Below are 12,191 nucleotides of genomic sequence, written 5' to 3' on the forward strand. Positions count from 1 at the left end.
ATGGTTTTCTTTCGAAGAAAGGATGTATTCATGCTTTAGTGATGATGGATATATTCAGATTTGTGCTGTTTCTGCGTTGTCCAACAACTGGTTGTTGGGTCAAAAGTCAAGACACATGAATGTCAACCACCTTTCTTTGCTAGCAACCGTGCAAGTGTGTGGCATCTGGACGGTCCCCAAGTCGAGCGCATCGCCTCCATTCAGACGCCGGTAACAATCATCTTCGCCAGTATGTCGTTGAACGTGTCGACCAGCCCCGGCGCGCACCAGTGCAGGCAGTCGTTGCCCACGGTCTCCGGCACGGGGCGCCCGTCGTACGCGTGTGCGAAGAGGTAGGGCCCGGGATGCCCATCGGGACGCATGGTCGCCATCTTCGTCACGTCGAGCACCTCGAACCGCACACCGCCCCGCCGCCGCGTCGTCTTCGCTGCTGCCGTCGCCACCTCCTCCAGGACGACCTTCCTCAGCTCGGCGTCCGCGGTCGCCACCTCTGCCTCCCCCTCCTCGTACGGCTTCGTGCGCGAGCACGCGTCGCGGTGGTTCCAGCCGTACTTACTGTCAAAATGAGCCGGCGCGATGGTCGCCACCACCACGAGCTTGTCGCCGCCGGTCGACGACTTGGCATCGACATACTCGAGCGTCCTCCGGATCACCTTGCGGTACACGCCGAGGTACCCTATGTCGGTCTTTTTGACGTCCGGACGGGAGTACACCCCGACGACCTCCCCGTCCTCGTAGTACATGGCCGGGCGCGGGAACCAGTGCCCCGCCGAGATCACCACGACGTCCGTGGCGCTGACGTCCGCCGTCCACGGCTCGGTGAGCGCGTCCAGGACCACCGCTTGCTGCGTCATGGCGTAGTCCTCCGAGTGGCCCTCGGCGCGCACGAGCAACGGCGACCAGTACGTGCTGACGTTGACGCGGTGCGGCGCCGGGAAGACCCAGCGCCAGAACTTGCGCCCCAGCCGCTCCTCGTACCGGTGCGCCGTCTCTGGCCGCGCCACGGAGGAGAGGAAGCACACGAGGGCCTCCGCCTGGTTCCGCGCCGTGGAGTCGCCGATGAAAGCCAGGTGTTTGCCCCGCACCAGCCGGAGGAACTCCGCCGGGTTCAGCGCCGAGAGATTGCACCCCGCGGGTTGCCAGCGCCAGTGCAGGTAGCCCTTGTCCGGCTTGCCGTTGACCACGCACTTCTCCGTGCTCTTCATGTCGCAGTTCTCACTGTCGTACCGTGGGCCGGTGACGCTGTCATCCCACACCCACTTACCGTCGCTGTAGTCGCATAGCAACCATGCTGCTGGCCATGCAAGAGAATCAAACCGATCAAGAATGCAGTTATATCATATTGCAGCCTTGCATGCAGAGCAACATGTAGTGATTGATAACTGATATACACACGCATATATGTTCAAAAGAAGCGATGAATTTAATTACCTTGAGGAGGTGGTAGAGAAGAGTTCTTAGTTGTTTGATGATGTGTCTTCAACTGGACGAAGGTATCGGTGTAAGAGATGAAAGAAGCTGGAGGGGAGTAGAAGATGAAATAGACTAGTGTCAAGGTGAAGAGGGCAAACAGAAAACAACCCAGAAGCTTGGTAGGGAGGGAACAACGGCCATGATCTGCTAGCACTTGTGTGGTTGCACCCATGTCTGATGCGAAGCTCTTGCTATAGCGGAGGTTACATCAAAGTGTACTGTAAAAGCTGCAAGATATAGATCTAAGTAAGGGACAAACAGCGTAATACTATTGGCAGGAACGGTGACAGTGGTATAGACAAGCACCAGTGTGTGTGTGTGTGTGTGTACATACGGTATATTGAACTGCAGACCATCAAGTGGCCGGGAAATTAAAACTTTTATCTGTAAGACGTGGGGAGCGCAATTTATTATAAAAAATAAGGCACTTGTTCTCAACTCTTCATTTCGATAAGTCAAAAGTCTAATCTTGGGATGTGGGTACGTTGTTATAAAACAGAGCAGAAAACAAGCTATCAAAGAAAAGAATACACCTAATCTAAGGTGTAGACACTTTCCTCTCTGAAAAATAAGGACGTGCAAATGGTAAGTTCATCGTAAGTCACCACGGACAGAGATTACAAGTATCTGTATATGGATATTACATTAGAAAATGAACAGAGAGACCATACATAAATATAAGTCATTTTCGTTAGCTGTAAGTATATATACTAAGTATGAATCACTACCCAGTTTTCAACATCACTACCGGTTCAAAATCCCAATTCACAGTGACATACCGACGGTGATGTGTGGTTTTTAGAAAATCCAAAAAACAGGCAAAAAAATAAGGAATTTTTTTTTAATTTCGGGAGAGGCCCCATTGGACAGCCACACGGTCGGGCATCGCAAATCACAAGTCACACGATTTTTCACGCGAAAAACACACGCTTCGCGGCTACCGGCACTCAAACCCCTGAGCTCCTGCTTCGTGTCTTTAGCCCCTAACCACTCCACTTGCAAGTTATTTGTGTCCGAATGAGATTTTCGTTCTAGCCATTTTATGTTTACTTGATTATGAAATGAGTATTTGGGAGCATAAATGAATTCAAATGAAAAAAATTATCAACTATAAAGTTTTATAACTTTTTTAGATCTAGAACTTTCATTTTAGTAGTTTCTCCATCCGAGGTCGTTTACAAAATTTGAATTTCAAATTTAAGAAATTCAAACGTAGTTTTCCATGACAAGATTATTTCAAATCAAAAAGTTATCAACTATAAAGTTTCATAACTTATTGAGATCTACAACTTTTGTTTTTGCTGTTTGTCCATCCGAGGTCATTTAAAAAATCAAATTTCAATTTTTTGAAAATTCAAACGTAGTTTTTCTTGACAAGATGATTTCAAATAAAAAAGTTTTCAACTACAAAGTTTCATAACTTTTTGGGATCTACAACTTTTAATTTGGTACTTTCTCCATCCGAGGTCATTTACAAAATTTGAATTTCAAATTTTAGAAATTCAAACGTAGTTTTCCTTGACAAGATGATTTTAAATCAAAAAGTTGTCAACTACAGAGTTTCATAACTTTTCGGGATCTACAACTTTTATTTTGGTCATTTGATCATTTATTCATCCGACATAGTGGTAGTAACATTATTCATAAATGTAAAATATCCCTCTTATAATTTATGAAACTATAAGAAAATACATAAATTTTGTAAACAATGTCACTACCACTTTATCGGATGAAGAAATGACCAAAATAAAAGTTGTAGATCTAGATAAGTTCTACAACTTCTATGTTCATGACTTTTTTAGCTGAAATCATTTAGTGTTCCAAAATGATGTTTGAAGTTGTCATTTTTTGAAATTCAAAATTCAAATAGATAAAACACAATCACATGAAAAGATGGATAAAATAATAGCTGTGAGAACATAATAAATTGATAGAGCATGATTTTAGAATTTTTTAGGAAAAAATCATCAAATTTAAAGTTAGTATGATGGAGAAAGACCAGTTACAAGTTTTAGTCAAAGATTAAAAAGAGAAATCAGAGTTCTTTAACAATTTTAAAATTTAATTTCAAATAACATTTTGAACTAGTAAATGGTTTCAAATGAAAAAGTTGTCAACTATAAAGTTGCAAACTTTTCGATATCTACAACTTTTGTTTTGGGCGTTTCTCCATCCGAGGTCGTTTGAAAAATTTATTTTTTTAATTTGAGAAATCAAACGTAATTTTCGTTAGATAGATGATTACAAATGAAAATATTTGGACATCCAAACGATCTCAAATTAAAAAAGTTTAAACTACAAAGTTGTAGATCTCGTCGAGTACTACAACTTTAATATAAAGTTCGTCTTAATCGAATATCATATGAGAAACTTATGAAGTTTTCTTGCAGCATATCACTGTCGGTTCAAGCCACGAACCGACAGTGATAGTATCAGTGTCAGTTCTTGGCTAAAACCGGCAGTGATGACCCAAAATCATTGTCGGTTCTTGGTTAAAACCGACAGTGATATGAATCGACAGTGAAGACCCAAATATCAGTGTCGATTGATTCTATTACTGTAGGTTTTAGCTAAAAACCGATAGTGATGGACTATCATTGTCGGTTTCTTAAAATCCGACAGTGATGATGCTGGTAGTGATGTCTAATTCTATAGTACTAAATTTTCAATTACTACTACACAAAATCTTTTCGGAGGTGTTTTCAAAACAGGCTCTGAGGCAGTTGGGCTGACTGCCCGCCTCGGTTATTCATTGCAGGGCAGCTGGCCCAGCAACCGCCTTGATTAATGCTTAATCGAGGCGGAAGACATAAGAGAACCACCTCAGTAAATGCCTATTAACCGTGATTGTTGCCCTAACACAACCGCCTCGGTTAATACATTAACCGAGGTAGACTTCTTAACAGGCCCGCCTCCAAAAATAGTCCATTTTTGAGGCCCGTCTCGGTTAAAAGGCCCGAGGCCCACTTAACAGCCCACTCCAAACCCTAGGTATATATACGCAGCCCCCTCTATGTTCACCCTCCACTTCTCCCTCAATCAGCCGCCGCTCCCACCCGTCTCTCTCCCACGCGCGCACTGCTCTCCCCCCCCCCACTCTCTCTCTCTATATATCCCTCCCTCCACTCTCTCTCCCTCTTCCTCCCTCGGCCTCCTCCGAGCAGGGTAGCGGCGCCCCTCCTCCACAGCGGGGTCGGGCAGCGCACGGTGACCATGGGGTGGCAAGGGGCCCGCGTGGGGCTGGTCGGTGCACGATGGCATAGGGTTGGGTGGCACTGTGGCGCGGGGACAGGCCATGGAGCGCACGAGCGAGCCCGATCAGGTGAGCGCACGGGCAGTCCCAATTCGCAGCATCAACTGGAGGTATGTAACCCTTCCTCTGCGTGTGCGAGCTCCTCGTTCTCTCTCCATCTCTCCTCCTCTTTCCCTCACTCCCTTTCTCCTAGGGATCTGGATTGCTGGATCGAGCCAGCGAGGAGGAGGCCGGCCGCGCCGGATCTGGCGAGGAGGCCGGCCATGCCCGGATTCAGTGAGGAGGAGGCTGGCCACACGTGGATCCAGTGACGATGGTTTCCTACGTGCGTCCCTGCTCCTGCATGTGGCACGGTGGGCGACGACGGGGCCAGATGCGGCTAGTGGGCTAGGAACGGCTCACTGGTGGGCTCATGGATTTTTTTGTTTTTTTTATTAATTAACCGATGCAGGCATTCTAATGTGCTCGCCTTTGTTAATATATTAATCGAGATGGACATTCTAATGTGCCCGCCTTGGTTAATCGATTAACTAAGACGGTTGATCAACCGCCTCGGTTAAGGCCACGATTAACCGTGACCTTTGGACCGAGGCGGTTGCCTTGCCCGTCTCGATTAAGCCATTTTGCCTGCCTCGATTAAGATTCCTACAGTAGTGAATACTTATATATCCTAATATTTTAGCATCGTTGGTTAGGTTTTGTACGGTGGAACCTATTCTCCTAAGCATCTTTATTTGTATTGTGCTTTAAAAAAACACTACACACGCACGTTGATGGGTTAGCAGTTCCACGAAGATCTTTGAAACCAAAACCAAAGAGGATCTTGGGAACAAGGTGATAGATGATTAGGGTTATCCAATGATAACATTTAGAGCAAAACCATGTAGGCTTATTAAATAAATTGTGGGCTAGACTAGTTAATGTTCTCAACATTTTCTTGCCTAGGTTTTGGAGTGCTATCGGTTGGTTGCTGGCCAAGCTTTAGGTGGCATTTGGTTTGGGGCATCAGGGGTGGGATAGGAACGAGGTGGGATATCCCACCTGGTTTGGTCCTAGTGTTAAGTTCAGGGACACTAGGGACAGAGTCATCCCCAGAAGGAAATATTCCCTCAGATTCGAGGACAACCCATCCTCAAAAATTGGAGGGGTAACATCATCCTTTTTGGACATCGTCTATTCTGTCCATGCCTTTTCTCTTCTTTTTTGTGACCGAGCGCTTTGGCTAGGGTGGTCGGCCTCGACTCTAGCGTGAGTCGGTGGCTGCGGCTCTGGCGAGGCTAGACGGTGTCCACCCTATCAAGAACTCCATCAAGGATGGGAGTGTCGGTCATGGGTGGGCGAGGTCAGAGGTAAGGCCATGGACGGGTGATGTTGGAAGGAGAGGCCAAGGCCATGGACAAAGTCAGAGTCAAAACCAAAGTCCTAGGAGTAATAATCGTGAGCGGGGTCGGAGCCATAGCGTGTGAGGGCAGGGGCGACCATGGCAGGTGGGGCCAAAGCCAAGGTTGTAAAAAAAAGGTGGCCATGGAGGGTGGGGTCGAGGTAGGGCACTAGACGGAAGCACGGAGCGGAGCATGGAGGGCGGAAGCACTAAGCGGAGGCGAAGGGTATTGAGCATAGATGCGACGGCATGGGATCGGAAAAAGGAAGAAGATGGTCACAAAGGCTGACATGCATGTCCCATTTGATGGTTCATAACTAATCTAGAATGGTTGGCTATTCTTCTCTCTTTCCATCCCTCGTACTAAACACAATATAGGGACATTCTTATCCCCTCAACCAAACACATACATAGAATGGTCCCATCCCATAAAACTAGAAAGGATTTGTCCCGTCCTTCCTTGTCCCCAAACCAAATAAATCTTTAGTACATGTACTATAATTCTGAGGGCCTAGCACGGTCATAGTATCTTAGTTGCCCTAGGGTCCAACACACCTAGAGACTTTGAGTCTTAAAAGGGAAATAAATCCACTTGCGTCAGAAGTCATTCCGCTAGGGTACTCTCGACCAAGAAACTAGGATGGTTTCTATGTTCCTTAACTGAGGTGCCAACTAAGCAAAATGATCATGAGACATTGAAATTAAAGAAGAGAGATAAAGAAATGGTTTCTCAGATAAAAAAATATATATCTACACTAGAACCAAGATATGAAGAGATGTGATAGGTAGATGATGGAGAGAGAAGACATATGATTAGACAAAAAAAATTCATTTTGAAGAATTTGTGTCTCAAAAATATGGGTTTTATGTGTAGTATCTAGGCAAGAATATAAACCATCTTAGAGTTTTTCGTTTAGGGCTGCCTTATCAACAACATAATAAATTTGGACGACACATTCAACAAAGTTCTAGGTTGTTGTGATATACTTAATTCTTGGTATAGAGACTTGTGGAAACTTAATGGAAACATACTCCCTCTGTGTCCTGAAATACAGTATCGAAGATTCAAAATTTGTCCTAAACTATGAGGTATTCTAAATAGCTCAACCATATCCAGGTGCACCTGTCTTTTAAACCCCATCCATGCATGAATCCATTAATGTCTTTTAAATATCATGTTTCTCAAAATGACTCATATAACTGGTAACCAAATCAATGGCATTCATACATTCCTTGTTAAACTGGGTCTTACTAAGAAATTAAGCAAGTTAACAATAAAATTGACTAATTAGTGAAGTGCAAGTTAGTATTTTGCCTTGGACCTTATATTTCAAAGCCGATATATTATCAGTTTTTTTAATATAAAAACAATAAACATATACTCTCTCTATCCTATATGTTTCTATGTTTGTCCTAAGCCAAACTATGTTAGATTTGACAAAATTTATATAGAAAAATATCAACAACAAAGACACCAAATTAGTATCATATTAGATTTGACCAAATTATTTAGTGCTATAGATGTTAATTATTTGTTATAAATTAAGACCAATTATGAAATAAATTTTCATAATATACTTATTTAGTGTTACAAATGTTAGTTGTTTGAAATTTGATCGGAGTTAAAATAGTTTGACTTAAAACAAACTCAAAAAATAGTTATATTTTAGGATGGATGTAGTGGCATTTAAACATGGTCCGATAAAGAAATTGAGTGTAAAAACTCTTCATCATCATAGTATCCCTTCTTCTCATCATGCCACCAGCACACTCTTCATATTGTTTCTTGGTGTTGTGTCTGCTTGCCCCACTACATTGCATTCCTCCTTGTTAGATATGTATATCTCTAGGGGTCTAATTATATTTGTACTGAGGTCCATGCAACTATATATATATATGAAAGTCACCCCTCCCTAATGGAGTGAAGTGTTCTGCTATCTCTCTATCTTTCTACATCCTTCCTTCTCCGATTCACTATTGAGAAGTGAATACTTTGCATCCCTTGTTGTTGATATCACCGACGATGTTTTCTGCTTGTCACCCATGGCTGTAGTGGTACTAAGGCCATATAGTAATACTACTATGCTGTTAGCCCACCGTACCACCTTTTTAATCTCCCCAACCCAATAAAGCCCATTATCTTAATTCGCTAGAGCAAGAATTTTTATTTTTGATCAATTGTCACATAAGAGACATCTAGAAAATCCCTTAACTTAACCAAACACCAAGCTATTGGTCTATCTTTTATAGTCCACTAAACTAGATGGCAACAATAACACAAGTTGCATCAACTTAGCTTTTTACCAGCTTGTGGATTGAAAAAAAAAACACAATCACATGGAGGTTCGAGCAATCGGGTGTGTACTTTGCGAAATCTGCCTCTTAGGCCTAGTTTTATAGATCCCTTCCAAGATAACAATTGGAGCAGGGTTTGGAAGCTCAAGGTCAAGCCAATAATGCTACCAACAGCAGACTGCATAATAAAACATGGAGGGCAAGTTGATCTGCTATGTAAGCAGTGTTTTCGTCAGCAAGAATCGCACACACACATGGTGGTAAAATGCACTTTCGCTAAAGAGATGTGGAGATTGGTGGAGACATGGTATCAACAGGAAGGATTGATTTTGAACCAGGACATGAACAACATCAAAACATGGTGGAAGCTACTAACTCGAGATCAACCAATAAATTGCCAATGGCTGATCCCATCCAAGCATTATACGAAACACAAGTTATTAGGTACAAGGGAAGAGCATATCAGATCTAAGCTACGCGTAGATGGGGTGAATGGCGAGGGCACCTGCGCACCACCACGGAAGCGGAGAAGGTGGATCAAATTAACTACAAAGATGCCTAGACTAGACGCTAGCGCACTAGATCTGGACTCTTTGAACCAGAGGAAAGGGATTGGACTACTGGAGCACCAAGGGTCACAAATTATAGGCCCATCAGCCTCATCCATATAGCATTGCTAAGATCTTGGCTAACAGATTGATGCCCCTGCTAAACTCTATGGTCTCAAGCTGTCAAAGCACGTTCATCAAGAAGTGAAGCATTCAGGACAATTTCCTCTGCGTTTAGAGTATAGTGAGGAAGTTACATAAGTAGAAAATGTCGGCCCTCTACCTAAAGCTTGACATCCATAAGGCCTTTGACACAGTTAATTGAACCTACCTATTGGAGGTGTTGTAGGCCCTGGGCTTTGGGCCAAGATGGCAGGAATGGATATCCATCCCTTTCCACACATCTACTTCGATGGCATTACTCAACGGGCAACATGGTAGCTTCTACCATGACAGAGGTGTGCGCCAAGGAGACCCTCTCAGCTCCATGCTCTTTATCCTTGCCATGGACCCTCTACATCGCATGCTTGATCTAGCAACCCAACATGGGATTCTCTCCCCGTTGCCTCAAACTGCTACTAGATGGAGAACATCCATGTATGCGGACAACGTGGCTATCTTTATTAACCCCTCAAAGAATGACCTGGAAGCCGTCAAAATAATTATGCAAGCGTTTGGGAATTCCTTAGGCCTGCACATTAACCTTCAGAAAAGCTCCATACACCCGATTATAGATGTGAGGAGATTCACCTACGGTAGGTTCTCTCCTCCTTCAACGGTGTCAAAGCACCTTCCCATGTCAGTACCTAGGACTGTATCTTCATACAAGGACGCTCCATAAGGTTCATGTGTAGCCCTGCATTCTCATTGGCCAAAGACTCCCTGGTTGGAAAGGGGGATGGTTAAATAGAGCAGGTCGCTTGACACTCGTCCTCCTTGGTGCTTTCATCCATGTCAACCTCCTCGGTGCTTTCATCCATGTCAACCTCCTCGGTGCTTTGATCCATGTCAACCTACCATCTTTCCTTTGGAAGGGCGAAGAGAACATGAACAGGGGGCATTGTCTTGTCAACTGGCCAACGGTTGCAAGGCCCAAAGATTTTGGTGATTTAGGGATAGCAGACCTAGACAAATTTGGCAGAGCCCTACACCTCTGTTGGTTATGGCAAGAATGGACCGACGATTCCAAACCATGGGATGGCTCGGAGTAGCCTTGCAATGAAGCCGACCGCATACTCTTGAAAGCCTCAACAACAATCTCCATTGGTGACGGAGCAAAGGCCAAATTATGGCATGACAACTGGCTTGACAGCAAGGTCCACAGGAACTTTGCATGCCCCACACCTGTTTGAGTTGGTAAGTAGGAAAAACAAGTCGGTTCAACAGGAGCTTCGAAACAATGGCTCGATACACACCCTTAGGAGCCAAATCACCACCACTGAGCACTTAGAGGAATTTGTCTCCCTCTAGATCGGAATCCAAAGCGTCCACCAGCTACCGGGCAGGCGGGACTCCATTGTTTGGCGATGGACAGTCGATGGTTCTTACTCCACTTGCTCCACATATAGTATCCAATTCAAGGGTTCCGATGCTAGTTTCCAAAACAAACTAATCTGAAAAGCACATGCGGAAAACAAATGCAAAGTCTTCACTTGGATACTTGTACAAGAGAAAATTCTCATGGCGGACAACTTGCAAAAAAGGGGGTGGCCGCATCAAGATCACTATGCGCTATGCGATGGGCCCTTGGAGACTTGCCTTCATCAATCTCTACTTTGCCCATTTGCCAAAGCGTTTTGGAATCAAATCATAACCTGGGAACACTTTGACGTTCATTTCACACAGTTCACTCGAGACCCTGTTCACTTCGGCACTTAGTGGGAGGAGACCGCTCCTAAGGTCACAAAGGAAGAAAGAAGGCGCTTCAATGGTTTGATGACCTACACATGTTGAAACCTTTATAAGTAAAGAAAGCGAAGAATTTTCAATAACGCCAGGAATCGACATTATTAGAGGTGGCCTCATGAAATAAAGAAGACATTGAGCAAAGGAAGAAGGCATTCCAAGGGGGAGGGAGGGGGCTAGCAAGCCGATCATTCTGTTTGTATCCGTGCTTTGGGGACCTTTTGTCCTTATTTGATTGCCCAACTTCTCGGGCTCTAAACTGTACATAAACCTTCTTTAGTCCTTCCTTAATTGAGAGACAGAGCTCCTGCCATTTGTTTCAAAAAAAATTGCCAAAGGCTGACAATCATAATAATATCAGCTTGGAACTTATGAAAAGAGCGATGACATCATATTTTTGACAATAGGGCGGAATCCGCACAGCAACTTCTGCAAATTATATGGGAGGACATGCAGCAGCTGCAACAGGCGTACAAGAAAATGCTGAGGGTGACAACTAAAACTCTAAAAGGCAGCAAACCGGTAGTTTGGCTGGGCGTTGTTCAAGTTTTTCTTCTTTTTGTTGATGTGGATTTTAGTTTCCTCCACCTTTCTGTGTGATTGAGTCTATCTGTACATATTTTGCTACCTAGTATATATAATAAAACCGCAGAGCAACTGCCAATTTTCCCTCAAAAAAAAACAAAGTCCTCACTACAGTTTATTTAAATTAAACGTCATTGCCATCACCTATCCCAGCGAAAAGATAATGCATTATGGACAATAATTAACATCCAAAAGCAGCAATGGAGACACTAACAATCCAAAGATCCAAAGAGCCTCCCTTTTTTTTTAAAAAAAAAAGAAGAGCCTCCCAATTTTTACTATCCAGTTTTCCACGATCCAAATTTTAGAATCTAGCTTCCACAGTCTGAATAGGATCCAAACCGCAACTACTAATCCAGTCCCCAACATTGCCATTTGGGATCGACCGATCGAGAAATGCAAGCAAAACTAACTAGGGCTTGTCTTGTTACCTGACAGGTTTGTAAAGTGTGGTCCATTCTGGCGCACATCGGCCGCTTCGATCAACTCATCAATGATCTACGATAGAAGGTTTAGGAGGCGCCTGCGCAGGAGTTGCTCACCTGGTAGCTGGCCGGCTGGGGCATCAGTAGGCAGAGGTGCTCTTCCTCCTTGGAAGGCTGGCCGTGCGGCGGATGTGCTCGATCCCTTGGGGCGCTACTATTCGGCGGCGACCCCGTCTGCGGGCAATCGGTGGTGGTTTCCGCCGGGAGCAGCGACGCGCGCGGAAAGGATCACGACTTCACGTGATGTGGCGATCGCGATCGGGAGC

General features: G+C 44.5%; 1 protein-coding gene across 4 annotated transcripts; it reads right to left on the minus strand.

Moving 5' to 3' along the window:
• Positions 1-12: 12 nt before the first annotated feature.
• On the minus strand, positions 13-12,191 carry LOC136529005 (xyloglucan O-acetyltransferase 2-like). 4 transcript variants are annotated; one of them, XM_066522027.1, is made up of 4 exons: positions 11,872-12,191; positions 1,582-1,700; positions 1,432-1,483; positions 14-1,291 (listed from the first exon to the last, which is right to left on the minus strand). In XM_066522027.1, exons 2-4 carry the CDS (start codon positions 1,612-1,614, stop codon positions 201-203), a joined length of 1,176 nt encoding a protein of 391 aa, XP_066378124.1. In that variant the 5' UTR covers positions 1,615-1,700; positions 11,872-12,191; the 3' UTR covers positions 14-200. The 4 variants fall into 4 exon arrangements, with proteins under 4 accessions (XP_066378122.1, XP_066378124.1, XP_066378121.1 ...); XM_066522026.1 differs by having other exon boundaries at positions 15-1,291; positions 11,983-12,191; XM_066522025.1 differs by having other exon boundaries at positions 13-1,291; positions 1,432-1,700.

This window comes from Miscanthus floridulus, chromosome 19 (assembly GCF_019320115.1).
Source record: "Miscanthus floridulus cultivar M001 chromosome 19, ASM1932011v1, whole genome shotgun sequence".
Classification (NCBI taxonomy): domain Eukaryota; kingdom Viridiplantae; phylum Streptophyta; class Magnoliopsida; order Poales; family Poaceae; genus Miscanthus; species Miscanthus floridulus.

What these genes read in the sequence shown, in the direction of transcription:
- LOC136529005 (XM_066522025.1), bottom strand. Translation starts at nt 1,645, where the DNA reads ATGGGTGCAACCACACAAGTGCTAGCAGATCATGGCCGTTGTTCCCTC. An exon ending in TTCTCTACCACCTCCTCAAG is followed by an intron (nt 1,292 to 1,431) that starts GTAATTAAATTC and finishes CATGGCCAGCAG; the next exon opens with CATGGTTGCTATGCGACTAC.